Source organism: Gymnoscopelus braueri, assembly GCF_963280865.1.
Source record: "Gymnoscopelus braueri genome assembly, chromosome: 10".
In the NCBI taxonomy this organism is placed as follows: Eukaryota; Metazoa; Chordata; class Actinopteri; order Myctophiformes; family Myctophidae; genus Gymnoscopelus; species Gymnoscopelus braueri.
The window spans coordinates 38,985,302-39,010,117 of record NC_137611.1 but is presented as its reverse complement, the minus strand read 5'-3'; the positions used below and the strand labels follow the sequence as shown (position 1 = coordinate 39,010,117).

General features: G+C 42.8%; 1 protein-coding gene across 2 annotated transcripts; it reads left to right on the top strand.

The window, feature by feature from the left end:
- Nucleotides 1-867: 867 nt before the first annotated feature.
- On the top strand, nucleotides 868-24,433 carry acsl3b (acyl-CoA synthetase long chain family member 3b). 2 transcript variants are annotated; one of them, XR_013933871.1, is made up of 16 exons: nucleotides 868-1,086; nucleotides 7,105-7,678; nucleotides 10,825-11,002; nucleotides 11,221-11,330; nucleotides 11,658-11,796; nucleotides 12,250-12,400; nucleotides 14,275-14,398; nucleotides 14,595-14,666; nucleotides 18,018-18,157; nucleotides 18,470-18,642; nucleotides 19,085-19,159; nucleotides 19,267-19,458; nucleotides 19,870-19,984; nucleotides 20,429-20,586; nucleotides 21,100-22,457; nucleotides 22,488-24,433. XR_013933871.1 is itself a non-coding variant. In XM_080439587.1 (15 exons), exons 2-15 carry the CDS (start codon nucleotides 7,328-7,330, stop codon nucleotides 21,255-21,257), a joined length of 2,136 nt encoding a protein of 711 aa, XP_080295713.1. In that variant the 5' UTR covers nucleotides 868-1,086; nucleotides 7,105-7,327; the 3' UTR covers nucleotides 21,258-24,433. The 2 variants fall into 2 exon arrangements, 1 of the variants encoding a protein (XP_080295713.1); XM_080439587.1 differs by having other exon boundaries at nucleotides 21,100-24,433.
- The last annotated feature ends 383 nt before the right edge of the window (nucleotides 24,434-24,816 follow it).

The following is a 24,816-nucleotide window of genomic DNA, read 5'->3' as shown; positions in this document are numbered from 1 at the left end:
TTTTTCCACCACTGGGTCAAGACAATAAAAGTCCATTGTAAAATGAAAGATGTTCTTAAGAAGGTACGAGTCACCAACAGGGGGCGCCGTTTTCCCATTTTTGACGCTCTCATCTCTAGTCTATGGCGATGCTTCGGTGGCTCTGCCCTGCTCGCTGTCCGTAAAACTCGACGACGATGCGTCCCGAAACTAGCAGATCTACAAGCTGACTGACAACATGCGGCGCGCTGTGAGCTTGTAGATCTGCTAGTTTCCGCCGTTCGACCCCGTGGTACGGCGAAGTACAATAAACACAGGCAGGCTTCAACCATGTTTTAAAAAGGAACCTTCAAGCGCTGAACGCTGACTCTGTCTGTGACCGAAAGTAACCCCCGATTACGTCACAGTCGCCTCAAGCAGCGTTGCCAGATTATGTGAGAGAAATAAGCAATCAGGTATATGAAAACAAGCCCAAAAGAAGCAACTTCGACCTCGTGAGCACTTTAAACCTATTGTGCATCGGCCGATGGCTATTTTCAAAGACTCTTGCAATAAAATGGAATATTTGGATTATTATTTTTTAAACATTCTAACCACACAAATGCTCACTGGCACAAAAAAAAATCATGAAAATATTTGAGAACCTCTGGTTTAAATAATAATTTAAAAAAAACTTTGGAAGCAAGCAACTACACTTTAGAAACAAGCCCAAAAAACCGCAACCCTCAACTACCAATTTTTACAAGCAACTTTACAGAAAAAGAAGCCCAAAATCGCGTATAACAAGCCGACATGGCAACGCTGTCCTCAAGCACGCGCCACCTCCAGTCGTCCAATCGCTAGACGTTAACCGTCTCGAGTCCACGTCATACGTCACTTCCGGGATGATAAACACGCACGGTGGTGGTGATGCTCACAGATTTTTTTCATTTTTTTTAATACTATTGTCATACAATTCCATTCTCTCTCTTTTTGAATAAGTCAGATTTGATAGTTTGTTTCATAGCAAGGTATGCCATTCATTATTATAAATGGCTTATTATAATGAGAGGATCATGTGATAAATATGACAAATACAGTGGATCTGAAGTAGCGCTTGATCAAGAGGTGAGGAGGATGTTGTATTGTCTGCTGCTGCTGCTGCAGATGTTGACTATAAATGTGATCTGACGCGTTATATCAAACGTAATAACGTGCTGATCGTCCATGTTTAATAGGATGTTTAATACGAAATGTGATTTCATATGATTCATTGTGATGTTTCATTCAGCAGCTGTATGGGTGGGTTAGCTTTGTGGGCTAGGCTCACATTTTAGCTTTTCCATTTGCTTTGCTAGTGCGTGTTGCTGCTGTTGCTATTAGTCCTGATTGATTGATTTGTTGGTTGATTGATTGATTGATTGATTGATTGATTGAATACTTTATTAACAGTTTGTTTAAAAAAAAATAAGAGAAAAAAAAGCACAGAGGTACAGTTTTATTCAAAGATGCTAAAAAGATTAAACCCAAGAAAGCACTATGGCTTGTCTCCATTGGGGTCCTGATAGCCACAATATGTGGTGGAGGAGAAAATGGCTTATTGTACTTCAGATCGCTCCCAAATGCTTTGATGATGATGTTACACACAACAAGCTATGTGCAAATATTAATAACTGCCCAGTCAATGTGTCTACTAGAGCAGTGGTTCTCAACCTTTTCAGGCCGTGACCCCCCAAAATATTCATATTTGAACTGGGGACCCCCCAAAATAATCATATTTGAACTGGGGACCCCCCCTAAATAATCATATTTGAACTGGGGTCCCCCTAAAATAATCATATTTGAACTGGGGACCCCCCCAAAATAATCATATTTGAACCGGGGACCCCCCAAAATAATCATATTTGAACTGGGGTCCCCCTAAAATAATCATATTTGAACTGGGGACCCCCCCAAAATAATCATATTTGAACCGGGGACCCCCTAAAATAATCATATTTGAACTGGGGACCCCCCCAAAATAATCATATTTGAACCGGGGACCCCCTAAAATAATCATATTTGAACTGGGGACCCCCCCAAAATAATCATATTTGAACCGGGGACCCCCTAAAATAATCATATTTGAACCGGGGACCCCCCAAAAAATCATATTTGAACTGGGGACCTCCCACCCTGACAAGCACTTGGAATTGTGAAAATAACAGATCTACCAGCTGACAGCTCACAAGTAGATTGGCTATTTTCAAAATGTTTTGCCTCTTTCTTATATTTTGACAATTTGACCAGTCTTTATAGTATAGTTTGTTGATTACTTTTGATGCAGTAATGTTTTTTTTTCTTTTCTTTCTTTCTTTTTTTTCTTTTTGAGGTTTTAAAAAGGTAAAAAACAAACAAACAGGGGTTCTCGACCCACATGTCGAAAACCGCTGGTCTAGACTGTGTGTGTTAACGTGTTAACCTTTAACGTCTATTGATCAGCTCCTCATCTATGGAGTAGCCTAAGGATGGAAGATTCTGGAAAAGATAGACAGTTATAGCATCATGTTGCCTTTGCTCGCTTTGGATGTTTTGGATACATTCGTTGATCGATTATAGATTGATACTTTAACACCTGTGTGTGGGGTTGGACATTAATATAGGCAGTGGTGGAAAATTTACTCACATTTTTTACTTAAGTAAATTATCAATACTGCAATGTAGAAACAAGTAAAAGTCCGGAATTCAAAATCTACTTAAAAAAAGTAGTAAAAGTACAAAAGTATTGGTATCAAAATGTTCTTAAAGTACCAAAAGTAGAAAGTACTCATTATGCAGAATGTCCCATTTCACAAGTTTTCAAATGTATAAAATAAAAATAAAAGGCTATTTTCAAATGACCGAAATGTATATTGGGCTGAAGTGGGTAATGTATGTTTTGTGATAATAATCAAACATCTACAAAGTAGGCCTAACCAGTAACTAAAGTTTTCAAATAATTGTAGTGGAGTAAAAGTATAATATTTGCCTCTGAGATGTAGTGGAGTAGAAGTAAAAGTCCTGTAAATTGGAAATACTCCAGTAAAGTAAAAAATACCTCAAAATTGTGCTTAAGTACATACTTGAGTAAATGCACTTTACAGTTACATTACGCCACTGACTGATAGGCTACTTCTGTGAAGTATGGCGTCTCGTTAGAAAAAGCGATGAGTTTTGATCTTTAAAGCCGGTCATGCGGGTGAATGAATGTTGACACGAGTACATAACACATCAACGGCCCTATGGTATTTATGCCTATGGGTTACTTACTAGTCTGTACACCAACCACCAGCTACAGTATATGAGTTATCAGCTATTCTGATCTGGCCTCTACTGTTTACTGAAGCGGCTGTGTTAAAGGTAAACATTGTCAATGTGTAGTTCTTACTGCATTATAACATGAGAACAACGCCATTGTCTTGTAGTAACTGTTGCAGCCTCAAGTGCTATTAAATAAAAACAGGTTTCAGTCAGGCATATGTCTTAGTTTGTAGAGGGATGTGTTCATCCTACTACCAGACAGTGTACAGTACACTAGAAACAGTAAAGTATCTGGACCTTCCTGTAGAACAGGTCTCAGGTGGCAAGTTGAGACTATATATGAGAAGGTAGTAGAGATGTACTGATAAAAAACGTTCCTTCCCGAAACCGATTCCGATACCTACAACTTGCGTATCGGTCGATACTGAGGACCGATCTGATACGATACCAGTGTGTAATTTAAAAAAATCTAGAACAGTGGTTCTCAAAGTGTGGTCCAGGTCGTGATAGGGTTCCAAATGGACCCTTACAGGTCTGTAACTCTGAGAGTGAACAAATGGAACCAAATGGACCCTATGGGTCAATTTGGTTCCATTTGTTCACTCTCAGAGTTATGGGGGCCTTGAAATTAAAAAGTTTGAGAACCACTGATCTAGGAATAAATGCAAAATAAATGCATTAATAATAGTTCAAGTGCAGCTACAGTTAGTAAAACAATAATGTAAATAGTACAGTAAGAGTATAAAACAGTAGTGCGGCATCATCTGAAGTATACAAAATATTACTGTAAATTAAATATCATGTGATAATTACGTGGTATCGGACTGGCACACCGATACCAGCATTTGAGGCAGTATATCGGCAGCTTTTCCGATACTGGTATCGGTATCGAAACACTCTAGAAGGTAGTGGTACTATTAATCCAGGGCAGTTTCAGAAGTGACACTGCATTTTTGGCTCAGTCTGGATTGTCTTTTGTGTGGACTTGATGACAGGCCTCTAGTTGGTTATTCTGCATGCCTTCATGTGCCAAATGTGATCCTGTGCTATTGGCATGTGCATATTACTGCATAATGGCTAGAAAGGCCAAGTGTGAGACTGTTTTAGCAGCCTCCTTCCCCAGGAGGGGAGTCTAATTGCAGTAATATTTGAAGACAAATTATCTTAACCTACTTGCAAGTTTTGCCCCCCCGAGAACATCTCTACATCTACAACATAGCATATAAGTGAGACCTGCTCATGGTTATAGACAGAAGGCTCTATCATGCATGCTACCTGCTTTCTATTCTTTTTATGTCCAGCACATAGCTAGTAGTTGTAGCCTATGGGTTTTTACATGAATCCTGAGAAAACATTTTCCCACATTAGGTATTAGTGCTGCATGATTAGTGCTGCATGATTTCTGATTCTGATTATGCCTAGAATGATAATCCCAATTAGTTTTGCTTAATATCATAATCATAATTATTGATAATGATGGTGGGAAAATAGGTTTTGATCATTTTCTTGGTGGGAAAATATGTTTTGATCATTTTTAATGCCTTTTATTGCTCACTGTGCTTCTCGGCACCATCGTGTCTTTGGGCAAATGGTCTGTAATGGTCTCTGTGATTTGACTGTGCCTCTGTGAGCCGGATGGATGGAGAGACATGGTACACCCATGGGTGTACCAATGTTCTGCACAAGCAAACCATTTTAATGTTGCAAATATTGGACACACAAGACAAACGCGGCGTCATGTTTTGCTCACATGACCCTGAGTGCACAAGGCAGACCGTGTTTAGGTTGCTTTGAAGTTGTACAGACGGATATATTTTTGTTTTATTTCCACTGACTCAGTGTTCTGTGACTCACATTTTAATCTGTGACCCACATAAGTTAGTCATTTAAAACGTCAGTCTTTGAAATATGTGAGTATAATTTCGATTTGGTAGTGAAATTATATTAACCACTTTCAACCTGGCATGTCATTATATTGTCCAAAATAGTCAGACATTTAAGAAATAGCAAAAATAGCAAGATTGTAGATCAGCTATAAGGGGCCTTAAGTGGTTAAATACATTATATTTGGACTGTACCAAAATAACCTTTCCGGTAGTTTCACTATTGCAAGCATTGTGTTACTATGACTTCATAACTGTTTTCTTCTTAATGTGAATGCAGTCAGAAGCTGTAGAGGGCTAATAGTACCCCAATGCCCCCTCCACTCCAAAGAAAACTAATAATCAATAATATAATCAAAATGTAAAAATCCTCACAAGCTCTCAGTTATTGTAACATGAAGGCTAATCAGAAACACTGACACTTGTAGACAACATGTATCATGCTGTGATTAGAGGAAGTATCTACTATCTAAAGTTGAAGTTGTGGCGGCGTCTGCCTGTCTGTGTGTGCAGATATGTGCAGATACGTGCAGATATGCCCATATATGGTCTGGAAGTGCCAGACGTCAGCACAAATCTGCGTTGTTAGGCAACTAGAAGAGCAAATTGCTGTTGTTTCTGTCATGTGTGACTTGAGACCAGAGCTCGATCTGTGTGAGAGAGAGAGAAAGAGAGGGAGGGGGAGAGAGAGACGATTTCGCCCACGCAATAACCCGACCAATGCTGGGTCCAAAACCTTGACGCGTCACAAAGCAGCTCTCTAGAATTAACGATTCTACAAGCTCACAACGTGTCGCATCGAGACACGTTGTGAGCTTGTAGATCGGCTAATTTCACAGCGTAACACCATCGTACAAAGATGTATGAAATTAGGGTGTGAGTGGTTAAAATACTACTTTATCACAATTAAAACATCTTTGTGTTATCCTGGCCCCTTTATTTAAATTCATGCATTATCTTCTGTCTATAGAACTGTACAACGTACAGTTAATTTATTAAAACGCGTACGGTGGATGTGTTTTAATTCATTAAAATGATTGTGTTGTGAGCTTGTAGCTTGCAAAGGGTTCATTATCATAACTGCTGTGCAATGCAGCTTCAAGGCTAGTAGAGGCTAGTTGAAGGTTTAGGTGTAGCTCTCAGTGACTCAGTCTCATCAGTCAGTGTTAGATTCCTTAAGGGGGAAGGGTCACTTATAGCACCGTCACGATTGGTCGCTGGGTTACTACTCTCCTGACCTGCAGACCTCCCCATTCAGCTGTGGAATGTATCGCTGCTACTTGCTCAGGTTCACTGGTTAGTGGGGAACTGGGGATACACCTAGTTACACTCTGACCCGTAATTATAGCCCAGCAATAGCTTCCTAAGCTAGCTGACTGAAACACTGTCAGACCTCACTCAAAGGCCTTCTCTCAGTACAGCAGTACAACTAAACCCGGGAGTATGACTCAGGAGCAACAACGAGTCAAACCCAAATGGTGTTGATGCTGCGACTGCACATTTTTCTACTAGGTAAAAGAGTATGGTACACGACGCGTGCTAAAATGTGGTAGAACGGAAGGATTTCGTTTTTTTTTTAATACTACCTCCTTGATGAATCTCTGATTGTTTTAACAACAGTCAGATAAAGGAAAGTGACATTTAGACCTGTTCTTCCTCTGCAACGCTGAATTTCTCCATTACAATCCCCACTCCCCCAAGGCTGGCATCTCTGTGTGTGCCCTTGGGCCTGAGGGACTGGAGAGACAAATAGTGCTGATTAAGGAACAAGCTAAGGATAGGCCTTGTCCCCAAGCAAGCATTGATTTATCTGCGTGTTTGTGTGTGTGTGGATCTGTGTGTGTGTCTGTGATTGTGTTTGTGCGTGCGCAAGTGTGTGCCTGTCAAGGCTCACGTCAGCTGTCATTACTCTACTCTCAAACATGCTGAAAACTAAAGCTTCAATTCAGGTCTCATTTCTAACGGCGTGCCGTTGTGTCTCCAGATTGCAGGGCTGCTCTACAAAGACCACCGACCAGCGACCACCTCCCGGGCCTCGGAATAAGTCGAGAGACGGTACATCACGGCCAATACTCGCTCTACCCAGCGAGCAGAGAGCGGCGGCCGTTGTGTTGTTTCGCCGGAACACTCGCTCCCCCCGACCCCTGTCCCTCCGCCCCGCCTTGCTCCACCTTCACCTCTGACCCCTGTTGACCTGTGGCGTAAAGATGAAGCTGAAGGAGGACATGAACCCTCTGCTGCTGACGGTGTTCCGCTCCGTGGTCTGGGTGTACTCCGTCATCACCTTCCTGCCGTGGTACTTCTTCACTGGCGCCGGCGCCAACCTGGAGCGGTCGCGGCGGCTCAAGGCGCGCTCGGTCAGCCGGCTCCCGGCGGGGCCCTACCGGGCCGTCAACAGCCAGCAGAAGCTGGCGGCGTGGATGCACCCCGGCGTGGACACCCTGGACAAAGTGTTGGAGTACTCCACCAGGAGGTTCCCCGAGAGAGACTGTCTGGGAACCAGGCAGGTGCTGAGCGAGGAGGATGAGCCCCAGCCCAACGGCAAGATCTTCAAGAAGGTATAAGACGCGTCAGTGGAAGTATGGCGTCGACTCGTGCCGTCGCTGGTGCACACTTCATACCTTAGCCCTAGATAGTTTCTTGAATCACTTTAAGCCATATTGGAAATAGTCAATCTACAAGCTCATTATGAGCTTGTAGAAAATGTTGAAATGTTTGGACATGTTTGGGGGGGGAAATGAAGATTTTCAACTATAATGACCTGCCCAAAATATAGACACCATTGACATGCCCACAGGAACAGATATTCATCTGTGGCACTTCCGTGACCGTGGAGAGCAAAGGTCCGTTTCTCCATGGATTTGTCATCTAGGAGGGTTATTAAACAAATTTAGCCGGGGTGTATTTTTAAAAGGGGCGGGGAAAATTTGTGAGAGACCAAAATCCAAAATGGCTGCCGTGAAAATGAACTTTTTAATGGTTTGAACTACAATGATGCATGGTTACATGGTTTCAGAGCTTATTTTGGTATACATATTTGGTGTTTATATAATGATTTGACCTATTGTTGACCTTCAAATGCAAGATGGCTGCCAATTATGAGATCCAAAAGTTTTTTTCTTTTCAAAATCGTCACAGAGCCTTCTTATTAGGCTCTAATGAAGCTCTGCTCATGATGAGTTGAATACAGAAGTAATCTCTGAGGTCACTAAAGTCAATGTTATGTGTAAACAACAGTTACTGATGTGCGTTTTCCCATTAAATAGTGTAGGCTATTGAGAATATGGTGTCCAGTTCATCCCATCACATTTTCATGATGAGTGGTATTAATGTGAGTGGTATAATGTGAACTTTTGGCTGAGGCCAAAAGTAGACCTTGCATATAACACTGATCACATGACCTCAATCAATTATCCAGTTCTAGGCAACATATTGAGGTATTCTTGATTGCGGTCATGTGATCACTGACATACGCAAGGTGTACTTTTGGCTGAGGCCAAAAGTACACCTTGCGTATGACACTGATCACATGTGTACTTTGAGGTATTCTTGATTGAGGTCATGTGATCAGTAGCCTCGAAACCCATGCTTTTTTTTTGTTACAAAAGAAAAAAAGCCTGGGAGAGCCATGCTGGAACAATGGTCTTAGGACCTTGTTATCTCCTAACCAATCAGAGTGCAGAGGGGCGTCGCTCTAAATTTGGTGACGTCAGCATGCTCCGTGCACAGGCCGGGGGGGGGAGGGGGGAGGGGAGGGGAGGCGGGGACATAGATTGGTGAAGCAATAGGAAGCCCCGCACGAATCCGGGCGGCTAGGTTTGGATCCGCCCTTCAAGACCATCGATTGGGCTCGTTCTCTCAGTCTATGTGATCAGTGACATACGCAAGGTGTACATTTGGCCTCAGCCAAAAGTACACCTTGCGTATGACACTGATCACATGATCTCAATCAATTATCCAGTTTTAGGCAACATAGAAGGGGGCGGGGGGACTTTTTTTCTTATTGCCACACAACAACTAGGTGTATTAGGTGTATTAAAGACATATTTTAACGTTGAAAATTAGTGGTATTCCCCTATAGACCTAACAGGACACAGGTGAACTCAACAGACAATCAACACTAGGATAGGCTGGGGGACTAAGAGGACACAGGTGGAAACACTGACACAATCATAAGACTGGTTAGACAAGGCAGGTAAAAGTAAGTAGGCAGACAGGAAACACTGGGAGCGATACTACAAAATAAGGGTGACAAATGAGTTGACTTTTAAATTCACCTCAAGCAACTAACCTTTCTAGCTTTGCATACAGAATACTATCTTATGTTAGGCTATCGTGCTAATTACACACAAACATTGACTTTATTGACCTCAGAGATTACTTCTGTGTACTTATACTGCTTATTATTCAACTCATCATGAGCAGAGCTTTCATTAGAGCCTAATAAGAAGGCTCTGTGATGATTTTGGAAAAAAAAACTTTTGGAGCTCATAATTGGCAGCCATCTTGCATTTGAAGGTCAACAATAGGTCAAATCATTATATAAACACCAAATATGTATTCATTGACCCAAAAAAAAGCTCTGAAACCATGTATTGTGCATCATTGTAGGTCAAACCATTAAAAAGTTCATTTTCACGGTAGCCATTTTGGATTTTGGTCTCTCACAAATTTTCCCCGCCCCTTTTAAAAATACACCCCGACTAAATTTGTTTAATAACCCTCCTAGATGACAAATCCATGGAGAAACGGACCTTTGCTCTCCACGGTCACGGAAGTGCCACAGATGACCCTACTATTCAGTGTTGCGTTTAGTTTAGTTTAGTTAAGTAGACATTTTACTTTAAAAAGACAATTGCATGGCTACAACACCAATGCACATGCCCAATCTGTGTCCCTCACTGCCTTACATTTCCATGTCCCTCACACTGCCCATTGCCCAGTCAGCCTTGATAATGTCAGTCAGTGGAATTACAGGAAGTCGGGTCAGTGTCTGAGAGGTTGTGGTTAGTGTGTGGAATGTGGGTGGCGGAGCAAACTCAGAGTGCAGTTTTACTGCTCTTTTGTTCCCCGACTGCAAGCCTCTTCAACTCAACCTGCAGTATCAGCAAAGGTTCCACAGAGGGCACTGGCTGACTGGATATTACAGTGTTATATTACAGTGTTATTATTGTTTAAATGGTAATAACGTCAGACATCTTTCAAATTCAACACTTAGAGCAATGTAGCTTATAATTAATTCCTGTGCTACCAGCAACAGTCAAGGGCTATGCGTCACTCGGTGTTGTATTAAATGGCCTTAATCTTCTTCCGCCTCTTTTCATATTCTAGTGCAGAAATATGGTCTGGCATAGAATATTCCCATTCATGGTGACGCCATTTGAAGGTTATTCTAGCGACTGGTGTTAGGCGTGTGGGTGGGAAAATGCACTGCAGCACTATTATCACCAGACAAAAGTGTCTTAATGACCCCGGCGTCCCTATTTTTGGCATGACATTAGGGGAAAGTTCTCAAGAATAGCCTAGGCCTATTATGCTTATTTTATGCACATTGTATGCTGGTGTTGCATGGCAAAAATAGCAGCTCTACAAGCTCAGCTTGTAGAGCTGCTATTTTCATCGTGCACTGCAGCAGTATCAGGCTTAAGTGGTACATGAACACCACAGTCCATTTTAAAACTTGATTTAATGTGTGTGTGTTTAGGTCATTCTGGGGCAATATAACTGGCTGTCGTACGAGGACGCCTACCAGGCAGCCATGTGCTTTGGCAGTGGACTGGCAGCTCTGGGACAGAAAGCCCAGTGTAACATTGCGATCTTCTGTGAAACCAGGGCAGAATGGATGATAACAGCACAGGCCTGCTTCATGTACAACTTCCCACGTGAGTGGTGGCAAAAAGTGTATACACATTACACACACACACACACACACACACACACACACACACACACACACACACACACACACACACACACACACACACACACCATCCGTGAACCAGGATTCAGAACCGCACATGCCCTAACTCAAAAGCACTGCTATATCGCGTGACGTGACTGACTCTCCCAACTCCACTGTCTGTGTTGTGTTCTGTGACAGTCGTGACCCTGTACTCCACTCTGGGACCGGCGGCCATCGAACACGGCCTGAACGAGACAGAGGTCACACACATCATCACCAGTAAAGAGCTGCTGCAGGGCCGACTCAAGGTACACGGCACGCACCGTCTGTGCACACCCCGCCTGGGCACGCTCCCTACGGGCTCTGCTGACTGTTTAGCATGTCATATCAATTCCGGTAGACAATCTAGCCATGTTGCACAAGCCTGCACCAGTTGCTGTCTTTATAATGGATTTAATTAAATTCAGTGGCGCTACACTAATTCACGCGTGTGTGCGTGTGTGCGTGTGCATAGGCGTGCGTGTGCGTGTGTGTGTGTGTGTGTGTGTGTGTGTGTGTGAGAGAGAGATTAGCACTTTATGAAGAGCTCACTGCTGTTTGCATTTAGTAATTACTCCCCCCCTCTTATCTCCCAGGCGATCCTAGCCAAGGTACCCAGGCTGCAGCACATCATCGTGGTGGACAGGAAACCCACCAGCTGGCCAGACATGCCCAGGGGCATCATGGTATATAACATGGACACTGTGCAGGAGATGGGAGCCCAGCCTGACCACAGTAAGCAACGTCGGCCTCATTTTGCACTCCGCTTCCATTATCGAGTACAGCGCCTCTATGATTCCGTAGCACACAAACGGTTAGCGGTAGATGTAGTCTGGTCTACGGGAGTACCATGTAGACCAGAATTCCGCAAACGATGGGTTGGGGCCCATTTTTGGGTCACGGAACTATTTTTATGGCTTGCGGGTAATTTCCCCCTTTTTTAAGTTTCCTATACGTACACAACATTCCATAAATTAAAACAACTTTATTTTATTTTTTTAAATAGCAGAGCTACAAGCTCGCAACACATCGACACGTTGAGAGCTCGTATATCTGTTATTTTAACTATTTTGGAAATAGGTTATTCATTTGTTATGTATTTTGGGTCGTGGGGAAATTGATCTTTTAGGTCTCGAGCTGAAAAATATGTTTTCCTCTCTAACCTGACCTCCTTGTCATCCTCTTTAGTGGCAGTGTCTCGCAGACATCCAGAGCCCTCTGACATCGCTGTCATCATGTACACTAGCGGCTCTACAGGCGTCCCCAAGGGCGTCATGATCTCCCACAGCAACATCATCGCTGGTATCACCGGCATGGCTGAGCGCATCCCCAATCTCAAGTACGCCGATGCCATATAAATCATTTTCTCAGACCACTTGCCTCCCTTATTCCCCTCTCCTCTCCTCAGCTTCAGCTGTTTGTTTTCGTCATATCTCTTTCTCTTTTTAGTCTCTTTCCCTCTTGTTATTCAGTCTCTCGCTCTCATACTTAAACCGAAATCGAAACAAAAATTATATATTGCTCATTATCTTTTTTTATTATCCTAGAAAAGAACGTGTTACATCACAAGACAAAACCACCATTGGCCATGAAAGTCTGATTATGTGAAAGTGAAACATAAAGAGTGTTAATGTTGGGCCATAGTTTTTGTCTAATCTCTTAGTTAAACTATCATTGTTCTTGTGAAGCACTTTTGTTGTTAGTACTTATGAAGATCCCTTTCCATTTGGCCATCACCACACTAGCATTCACACGCATATACTGTATTGTGAAGTTTCATCACTGAATACAGCATGGGGATTTGCGTGGCTTCATTCACAAACTGTGCACGTAGTAACTAAGTATCAATGGACTAGTTTTTCTTTTAGGATGAATGGATGGTATATTTGCCTACATTCATATTCATCTCTGACCCCTGGCACCTCTGCGTTTTGATAGAGCATACCTACACTGCACTACCGTGCTATATTATTTATGATTGTGTTAAAGGAACTGCTGGGTCCATTTGTGGTTCTGTACACTGCCAGAGCAAATACACACAATGGAGTCTTTCACCCATTCTACACCAGCATCTCACTGGGAAGATCCAAAAAACATAATGTAAAACAATAACGTGTGGCCGTAATTTATGGTGACTCGCGACAATTGATTTGTCCGTCTTGTGTTTGTAGTTGTTGGTTAGTATGTTCTCGGTGCTTCGTGGAATCTCCACAGTCAGCAGCACTAGCAAACAGAATGCAGTCTAATCGAACCGCATTTCTAACATAAGCAATTAAACACATCCTCACAGGTCCAAAAATACGAATTTAAAAACAAACATGCATAGCAGCCGCGACCCGCGAACTAAAATCTGTATACTGCACAAGTTGTTGTCTTTGTGTTGAAGACACAGCTGGCACGGTGGCGCAGTCGGTAGCGCCTCACAGCTAGAAGGTCCTGGGTTCGATTCCCGCCGGGGACGCTGTGGGCGCTGGGGGCGTGTTCTCTCCTCCGCGTCATCAGTTTCCATACCCTAGGTGGTGTTGGCGAAAGGGCCTTTCTGTGTGGAGTTTGCATGTTCTCCCTGTGTTCCCTAGGGTAGGTACCCTCACAAAAAAACATGCAGTAATCCTGGTCACTATACTGCCTCCCCCTGGCCAGCCGGGGCGCCTGATGGAGGGGAAAAGAACTGGTTGGAATAACATGTTCCTTCCACGCGCTACGTCCAACCAGGGAAACTCTCCCCTGTCAGGTGACAAGAAGGTCAGTTGGCTCTCATGCATTGAAGGAGGCATGAGCTCGGCCCTGGCCTCCCTAGGTTGGCAGAGGGAATGTAGTGCCCAGGATTACATAGATAATTGGCACTGGGTGTAAAAAATAGGGTTACAAAATCGTGGGATAAAAATTTTGAAAAAAAAAATGAAAAAAAAGAACACACATCTGTAAGGATTCTCCGACCAATCAGCAGTCTCAAACTTCGCACATCACCATTTAGTTCTAGTTCACCACCAAAAGAACCTTGGCTGAGTGGGGTCAAAATTGGCACCCTTTACGACTTCCGTTCGCTCTCAAAAGGCCGGACCCTTTTATATGGAAACGACCGCAAATACAGGCAGTGTCGTCCGGTGCGGTGCAGGTTGTGCACCCGGCATTAGTGTCCTACTGTACATTTGGTATTTTAGCTTCTAAAGTATCCATTATGGCTATTAACCAGTCATTATTTCTGCCCGGCAGTGAAACGGACACCTACATTGGCTACCTGCCCCTGGCTCATGTTCTGGAGCTCAGTGCTGAACTGGTGTGTATCTCTCATGGGTGCCGCATTGGCTACTCCTCACCTCAAACGCTAGCCGACCAGGTGAGTGTTGCTGCCACACGCACATCACGTATCCAATTAATTATCTGTTGAAGTAATGTAGTTAAAGCTCTCTCTCCTGGATGCATTACAATCAGAGATCATCTATTATTGAGGTTGACACCTTCGTGCATGAAGCCAGGTCTCTGAGAGCCCATGCTCTTTTCTCTGTCTTATCTTCTTTTTTTTCAATCATCAGTCAACCAAGATAAAGAAAGGCAGTAAAGGAGATACCAGCGTGCTGAAACCTACACTCATGGCTGCCGTACCGGTATGTTTCTTATCACACAAGCCCACTTACTGATGTACATCTACGTCTGTCTCTAGATCAAGCCTTTTAAGGGCTATTAAGGGACTAAGGGCTGTCCAAGAATGATAACTACAAATAAAGTTAACGATATTGATTTGCGCATCTACTGTGATGAATGATAACATTCTGTAAACATGTTGAACGTGAGCGATGTGTTGACCGTGACGTGTTGAACGTGACGCCCTGTCAAGTGGTATGGATTTTTCGGCTGTCTGAGTTTCTATCCTTCATCAAATCCCTCTGAAAGGGATCCCAACGATGTCATTCACCACTGTCATTGTCGTTATAGTTTTGGCGTGGACTCTGCCATCCAGTTGAGTTAGAACAATTTAACTGACATATTTATATGGCTGAGAAGGACTTCTCCTTGAATTAGGGGAAGACAAACTTGCACATGGACACACTGAAGTCCAGATCCACATTCCGCTACACCACTTGGTTAAGGATTTGAATACACAAATTTCATACACCTTCCCTGACCTGCAGAATGGATGTATCGACAAACACAATCTTCTCAAAGGCACTGTATACACTCCACTGAACAACGATATCCGAGAAATCAACAACTGGTGCATGGCTGAGTTCCCTGGAGAAGACAGAGTGTACTTTTCAGCTGACTCAATTAAGGGGGACAACCACAAGAACTCTGTGCCTAAATTCACTGACCACCCTCTGGAGTCCCTGACCATAATCTGAAGCTGAAACTAGGAGCCCCAGTCATGCTGCTTAGAAACCTGCAAGCAGGTCCCGAACGCACTCTCAGGAACGGCACCAGAATGGAGGTGGTGCAGATGATGGACAAAGTCATTGAGTGCGAGATTGCAGTAGGGACAAACAAGGGTGAAAAAAAATCTTCCTCCCAAGGATCCCTCACCGTGACCGAAGTGATGAGCTTCCCATCACATTCTGCAGACGCCAGTTCCCTGTCAGGTTAGCTTTCTTTCTGTTACCATCAATAAAGGTCAAAAGGCCAAGAGAATGACAGAGTTTACTTACAGCTCATGGCCAACTCTACACAGCCTTCTCAAGGGGAAAGAGAGCCAGCGATGTCAAAGATTTCATTGAGGGTAATGATGATGGAACAACTGACATATTGTTTACACCAAACCCTTTTAATTATTTTTAATTATTATAATGTATTTATTTTTGTTTAGTTTACAAACAGCCGTGCTCATAGACAAACACACTCTGTCAGGCACCGCGGTCAGGTACCGCTCATAAATAATGTCTGTCTTTTGCTGTTGGTAGTCATGGCTCTGAGTTCCCACCTGATGTCGTGTGGGAGTTCTGACTGCTTCACACCATACTGAATAACTGCCAGCTTGCATAACGTCTTCAGAGTAGGACTCAAGTCTAGGATTTGCAGGTCTTTGGCACTGTAGAATCCTCCAAAGAGGATGATGCGATCTCCCACCATGCAACACCGCATAGAGCCAGACCAAGATGGGCCTTTCCCCTTGGGCTCAACCTTCGTCCAGGAAAAAGTCTCTGGGTTGAATTTCCACAGTTCACTCACCCCTCGTCTGTCACCACTAATTATGTACAGCTCTCCATTGTAGGCAAAGGATGAACGCAACCAGCAGCGTAGTCCTGGACAAAGCTGTGCTGAAGTTGTGTTCAGCCAGCAGTTGGCCTCAGTGTCAAACACTCTGATGTGGTTGTGGTCCCCAAAGACAAACATCTTTGTCCCGATGATGGTGGCAGAGTGTTCTGATGACGCAGGTGGGGGAGTGCCTCTGGTGTAAATGAAAGACCAGACCATTGTGGTGGTGTCCAACTTGTAGATGTCATTAGTACGAGTACGTCCTCCAGTCAGGTCCGCGTATCCACCATGAATATACATGACCTTCCTGAAGACACAGGCTGAGTGGTCCGTCCTCCCCTCTGGTACAGTCCCAGACACCCTGGGTTTGAACCAGCTGTGGGTGTCGACATCAAACGCATAAAGCATGTTGCTGTAAGGACGACACCCTCCCCAGATGTAGATAATATATTCTATCAGCACAGCTGTGTGGCCATCATGACTACTGAAGTGACTCCGAGGAAGTGGATGTACTTCTCCAGTTGTCACTGTGGTCAGCTTCCTCCAGCATAAAGACTCTGTGTTGAAAACGTGGGCATGAATGCTAGTCCAAGGTGAGTTATAATTATAACTCCGACGTTCAAAGGCATACACCTCGTGCTGCACTGCAGCAGCAGCACAATGGTATCCTTTTGGTCCTCCGTTTACATGTACCGTCCAGCGGAACATCTCTCACACTGTAGATCTGTTCGTACCTGTAAAGACTCGCTCTGAACAACACTGGAGTCCTAATGTGCGTGTTTATCGCTTATATTTCTTCAGTGGCACAAATGTCACGCAAGGCTTGGCCAATCAACAAAGCCGATCAAGAAATAAAGACTCACGCTATCAAGCTCACCGCTGCCCTGTTCGCTGCTCTAGGCAAGGTCTACCGCAGTACGTTCCCAGATGCCTCCCAGTGTCTTAGCTTATTACATGGACAAATAATATTTGATTGTGATATTTACTGTCTCTATAGTGATCAGAGGTACAGGAATACAAATATTTGTAAAAAGAAATATACGTTATTTATCCTGATTTATTAAAACATGCAAATTGTCTCATTAAATATGCATGATAGAAAAATGTACAATGCAGAAATGGATTCTACAGGAAAAATCCCATAAGGATCAACTGAGAAAAGTTTGGTACACCCTTTTATCAAATTGTTATAGGATTTGCCTTGTCTATAGGGTGCCACGAGCAATCTGTGACCACGTTCAAGCATGGGTCAAGATTTAAGGAGTTTTATTGTCATTCCATACAGTACGGAACAAAATTTGGTCATGGCAGAATAAATTTAAATAATACACCAAATGGTGGCGAACAGGATGGTTGCATAAGTTGTGAGCTCCCTTATACCAACTTATTTAAAACTACGCTACAACTATAAAACTATAAACTGATGGGAAATGAGCGGAAGCAAGAGTACTAGAAACCAGGACAGACGAAATAAAGAAACACACCAGAAACAAGACGAAGAGGAGTGCGCGCTAGCACTCAAAGCTAACAAGCTAAACATGACCTCGCTTCAGTCTAGTTTATATTTATCTTTATAGTCATTCTTGGTGTGGACAGCCCTTTACAGGTGGGATTTAGTTCTGTAGCTAGTTCTGGGACAGTTATTGAACTGTCCATTGTCCCTGCTAAATTAACAAAATGAATAAGATAAACAGCTCCAAACACAGAGAAAGTATGCCGTTTTACGTGGCTTATTTCCTTTGACCCATCGGTCCATCTGCCCTGTGTAGGAGATCATGGACCGTATCTATAAGAATGTGATGACCAAAGTGGAGGAGATGAGCAGCTTCCAGAGGACACTCTTTGTGTTGGCCTACAACTACAAGATGGAGCAGATCTCCAAAGGCTACAGCACACCACTCTGTGACAGGTAACAGTACTGTACAGATCACATGCCTTAAACAAGGGCCCCAAACCCTGGTAGTAAGATTTGACCATTTCTTTAATTCAACTTTTTACATGCTTTGTTTAAGGCCAATTTATAATCACGTTCTGAACATACACATGTGTACCTATTTGTTTGTATATGTATATATATAATATTTAAGTTGAGTATCAGTTGGTTATTGATCATTTCGCAAAAGCTGAAAGCTAAAGCTGGCTGATACACTGTATCTGTCAGACTCTAGTATCCGCTTTTCTCATAGTTTTTTACTTTCTGTTTCTGTTTTTTTCATTCCAGCCTGGTGTTTAAACGGGTGCGTTCGCTGTTGGGAGGGAAGACGCGGGTGCTGCTGTCTGGTGGTGCTCCTCTCTCAGCCGCCACCCAGCGCTTCATGAACATCTGCCTCTGCTGCCCCGTGGGCCAGGGTTACGGCCTCACGGAGACATGCGGAGCGGGCTCCATCAGCGAGAGTAAGAGTAACACATTGCTTTAGTAGAGGGAAGGGATCAGGACATTTTAAATACTTGATTGTTTAGATTGAACAATGGTTCTCAAATATTCTCATGTCAAGGACCCCCCCCAAATTGATATGTATTTGGCCCCGGACCCCCATCTGAAAATGTTTTGTGCCAGCCCCCCCCAGAAGAGAAGATTTATATAACAATATATATATATCAAATGCTGTGCAAATATATCAAAATGCTGTGAGCTTGTGCATCTGCTATTTTTGAATAGCCAACATATAAATGGATAAAGTGGTTAAAATTATTGTGATGCTGAATGAACTTTTGCCTGGGACCCCCTGGAACCCCCCCCCCCCCCCCCAGGACCCCTGGTGGTCCCTGGACTCCACTTTGAAAACCACCGTTAAGCATACTAATGGTCACTCATGTGTTTGTTTGTGTGTTTCAGTGTGGGACTACAGTACAGGACGTGTGGGGGCTCCTCTCGTTTGCTCGGAAATCACACTCAAGGACTGGGAAGAGGGTGAGTTGGACTGAAAAGGAACAGCCGAGTGGACAAAGACAATATGTACTTCTGCCTTCTTCTATTTTTGCTCGCTCTTATTAATATAAAGCCTGATGTTCCTCCAGGAGGTTACTACAGTACAGATAAGCCCAACCCACGGGGGGAGATTCTGATTGGCGGGCCCAACGTGACTATGGGTTATTACAAGAACGACGCCAAGAACCGCGAAGACTTCTTCTTGGACGAGAACGGCCAGCGGTGGTTCTGCACGGGAGATATCGGTGAGGTCCACCCCGACGGCTGCGTCAAGATCATTGGTAAGGGCTCTGTAAAAAAAGAAAAGCAGTGTTTTGTTTGCGTTTGTGTGTGCATATATTATTGATGCGTGTGTTTGTGCGTGCGTGTGTTCCAGGGTTGTGAACTTGAGACTTGACTTGAGCTCAGACCCAGTTCACAATTTTGGCGACTTCAGATTTGGTTTAAACAAAATATACTTGAGACTTGATTTAAGACTTGCATGTCTGTGACTTGGACTTCAGATGGATGGCTTTGAGAGACTTTTGCCCAATATTCATGCAAGATGTCCTCTCTGATATACACACTTAAAAAGACTTGACACCTGAAATTTGATGATTTAACTTGGGACTGGTTAAGACTTGAGACTTACCGTAGTTATGACTTGTATAGCAGTGACGTGGTCATTTTCAAACTGTGTTCTCCCCCTGCAGATCGTAAGAAGGACCTGGTGAAATTGCAGGCAGGAGAATATGTCTCTTTGGGAAAGGTGGAGGCTGTGCTGAAGAACTGCTCGCTTATAGACAACATCTGTGCCTATGCCATCAGGTAACAACAAACTGATGTTCCCTTTCTATCCCACTTCATCTCTCATTCACACTTTCTATCACACAACATCAGTTTCACTTTTTAGCTGCACGTAAGCCGTTGGTCCAAAATGCTACCTCAATACAAAATAACAAGGATGCTGTGGCTGTTTAGCTGAGAGGACACCTAACATAACACATAACATATTAACATGGATCTAGATGTATCTATGATGTATATATGTCTGTACATATATCCTAATTCAATTATGCTGGGCGCTGCTCACAAATTGCATGCTTGTTTGTGTCACTCTGTGCAAGACATTTCCAGTGTGTCGTAACATCTGGGTGAAAAGACATTGATAAATATATCAATGTCTTTTCACCCAGATGTTAAGTGGAAACCCTTTAAACGCCGACACAAACAAGCGCTGAGTCATTGATCATCATTCTTTCTATTTTCTAGTGACCAGTCGTATGTGATAAGCTTTGTGGTGCCAAACCACAAGCAGCTGATGGCCCTGGCGGAGCAAAAGCACGTGAAGGGGTCCATGGAGGACATCTGCAACAACCCGGAGATAGAGAGGGAGGTCCTCCGCATCGTCACTGAGGCCGCCGTCACAGGTAGGAATTGAGACAGAAAGCAGATGAAGTAGGTAGATGGGTGGGAGCATACAGTATGAAAGCAGCGTTATTATAGTTAACTAAAAACTAAAACTAACAAAATAACCACTTTTTAAAAACAAACAGAATTGAAATAGAATCAATTACAATAGAATAATTGAAATAGAATTGGAAAAACATTTAGTTAACTGAAACAAAAATAAAAACGAGGCTTTACAAAAAGAAACGATAACTGAAACTGTATTCAAGTTCAAAACAAACTAAAACTAACTCATACAGAAAATGTCCTTAATTTTAGTCTTTGTCAAAAATGTCAATAGCAGATGTGACGCGTTGTAAGCTTGTATATCTGCCGTTTTTGCTATTTTTCGGAACCTTTTGAATCTCACTCCTGACTGCCCCATACAATAATCTGACTTCTACCACCACTGATAGTAAGTACTCCTAAGTAACAGCAGCGTTTGTGCTGGTATCTGTCTTTCTAATGTGTGACACTCTGTCCCGCCCCTCCAGGTCAACTGGAGCGCTTTGAGATCCCCAAGAAGATCCGTCTGAGTGCCGAGGCCTGGACTCCGGAGACCGGCCTTGTCACCGACGCATTCAAGCTGAAACGCAAGGAGCTGAAGTCGCACTACCAGGAAGACATTGAGAGGATGTACGGTGGCAAATAGCACGCAAACACACTGACATGTGTACACATAAATATATATATATATATTTATATATACACATAAGTATATGCTGTATATAAACATATATATAAATATGTATATACATATATATATATATATACTGACAGAAGCCACTACCAGAATTTCTCACTGAGAGGATTTCATAGATACAGGTAATAACACGCTTACATACACACATACCGACATACAGAGTACAGACACCAAACCAAACCCAAGCACCTCACCCTCTCGGCTGCCCTGCGACAAGATTCGATCAGAGAGAGAAGGGGGAGGGGGGGTAGTTAAACACTTGAATCCATTTGAGATCTGTCGATCCAGATAAAATGGCTGAAGGAGCTCGATAGCCGAGCTGATCCATACAGACGCAGTACGCGGCGCTCTCTTCAACGTTTTTTTAGCTGTTTCAGTTGCTATGACGACCGCGGCGTCCGAGGTCTGGATGTCTGCGTGACTCGAGGCGGAAAGAAAGAAATGACACATTTTGCACAACCAGACTTGCTTGGGACTGACATCCGTGTGCCCCACCTCCTCCTGTCTCTTCAACTTGGCTCCTTTCTGGACTTTGCTTGTAGTGCAGATATCCTAGGGAAAGGCTCAAGCCGGTGCCGTGCGCCTAAAATAGCTGAACTACAAGCTTGCGTTTTGTGAGCTTCTAGATCGTCCATTTATGCCGCACAACCAGGCATAAATTATGCGTCAGTGTGACTGTGATCTCAAAGAGGGATGCCCTCTGGGAGTTTTGGGTCAAAATTCAGGTTTGATTCTATGCAGGGATCTCTTTTTATTTCATGATTATTTGTTGGTGAGTACTTTTTTTTTGTATCTTCTCGTCATTTTCTTCTTGTTTGAGTCGGTTTGTCGTTTTTCAAACCCATTTTGTCGTCAGTGTCCTTGAGGAAACCGGTGTCGCAAAAGCCATGAGAGATTGAACCCAAAACACGTTTTCTTTTGTTTTTGTTTAATTGCTTTTCTTACTTTTCTGTTTGTTATCGTGTTATTCTGAGGATTTTGATTACAGTCCTGTTTTTAAGGGTTTGTTTGTTTGTTTGTTTGTTTTTGCCTTTTCAATATTTCTCTGCCTATAGGATGTTTTTTTTATACATATATAAGCTTTTGTTACGAGCTCCTCTCATTTCCCTCATTTACCTGTGTCCCAAAGTTTGTACATCTTGAGTGTATGTTTGTTTACAGACTTGAGAGAAGGTGAAGGTTCAGTTTCTTACTTTAGAGAGTTCCCTACTGCCCTGGACCAGCCCCCTCTACCCACGGTCTGCCAGGCATCAGGATGCCTTTCATTCCATGTTCCATCTGTTACTTTGTTCCATGTTCCAGAGGGTTGTTTGGTTCATCGATATAGCCCTCCTCCTCCTACCACATCTGACAACGTATTCCTCCTTTCATGACCAATGCACCATACTGATGTCTCCAAGGGAACCGAGCCTAGCCCAGATATTTAGTAACAAAAGATAGCATTTGTTTTTTGTTATTAAATACAGTTTTTTTTTTCAAGCCACATTTACAGTATTCATTCAGTGGTTGTTTGCCCAAGTCCTTTTTGGTACATTGTATCCTGTTGTTGTTTTTTGTTTCGTCATACGGTAGATCTAGTTACTGTTATTCTTAACCTATGAATATGAACTACAAATTGAATGTGCAATATTTATACAAAAAATAAGAAAAATTCAAACTAAAGTATGTAAAGGAAAAGCGCACAGATAGCCCCCCCCCTCCACAGTGTATGAATGTGCGGGCCTGTTGCTTTCCACGCCAATGTACAGTAAAAAAAAAGAAAACTCTGTGTGAATACAGAGAGAGGAGAGGTAGGGAGGGAGGATTAGAATGTTTAGATGTAGCCCATTTTTAAAAAGGTTTTGAACGTACTGTGGTCAATTTCATTTCTTTTCAGACCTGTAACGTGAAACTAGATATTTGGCATTGTAAAAAGAAGAAGAAGTAACAAAAGAAGATGCATGATGGGAGACAAGGTGCAAATTTACCAAAGCACTTGGACATATGTCATTTATATGGAAAGAAATTTGTATGACCCTCCATTTTAACAATTGACTATGAAACCTAATTCCTTCTCATTACACTCCTTGTATGATTGTGAGAATATGTAGCCTGACATTTTATTGTAAATGGAAATGAGGATTGGGTTGCTTTTCTTTTTTGCATAAGAGTCCAAGAATGTTAAAGGCTATTTTATCTCCAGATCAGTTTACGTATATATGACACTAACAACAATTTTAATTAACTACTGAGCATTTGAAAGCATAAAATGAAAACCACGTTTCTTGACATCCAGAATCAGCGCTGATATTCTCTGAATGTCATCAAGGGGAGTGATGTACTGGCGCCCCTATAACTCCTGTTTTATAACCTGAGCCTCAACTGTGTCTCTCTATGCTTGTGTCTAATTCTCTCATCGCTTAGGCCTGCGAACGGTAGATGAAGTGACATTTGGTCAGTGGGGCAGTACAAGCCTCAACCTACAGACACCGCAAATGGAGAAGTTATATTCTTAGAAAACGGCCTCTTGGTATGCCAGTCCTGCCTTGCTTATACAGAAGATTAATTGCAATGCAAAAGGTACAAGTCGTTTTTTTTCTTATCAGAGGTCTCATTGCGTAACTGAGAATATACTATTTTAGCATGTAAATGAAATTACACTGACAAACTACGAACCCATTCACTGTTGTGTGTCACTTTCTCCTGACATTTCATTAGACAGCTTATACTCTTTAACAGTCCTGTTTGCTGCTCTTCTTTGCCTGACTAAAGGTGGCTAGTTGCCTTTCAACACACACTGAGCTGTCCTCGCAGGTCATAGGAAAATGAAGTATTTTGTTGTCTCATGTCTTAGTAGTGAAATCCATCTGAATTGCTACATAAGAGGAGATGAGAGACAGTCCACGGTTGTTTTAACTCATTGTAAATATAGGCTGGAGGGAGTGACGATCAAAGTTAACCGATGCATCCAGTTGTACAAACCTATTTAATAATCTTTGTTATTGACCAGTTTTTGGGGTATTTTTTTCCTTTGTATGTGGGTAAGTGCCCCCCAACGAGGCGGGCTATCGCAAGTGTCTCCTTCCTTATTTATTTATAATTTGGCCTTGATAAGTATGTAATAAGAATAAAGGTTTGTGTTCTAATTTGCCATTTGTTTTGGTATCAGCAAACTGGGAAAGGCATGTGAATAGCAGTTCTATGAGGCTTTGTAATTACTGTTTTAGGCAGTAATTACTTGTGTGTGTGTGTTTGTGTGTGTGTGTGTGTGTGTGTGTGTACGTGTGCGTGCGTGTGTGTATGCATGTGCATGTTGAACACCTGTGCCTTCCATCCGGCACAGAATAATACAATCAGCGACTTGATTAAAATCATATCCTGAAAACGCGAGTTTCTATGGCAACGAAGGCCTGCCTGGGTCTGTGTTTGGACTGTGTAGTGTAGTGTGATGCGTTATTAATTGACACAAATAGAATAGGCAGTTCTGCAGGTGAACATCATAAGCCCTAGTAATCATGCTTTTCCTTTC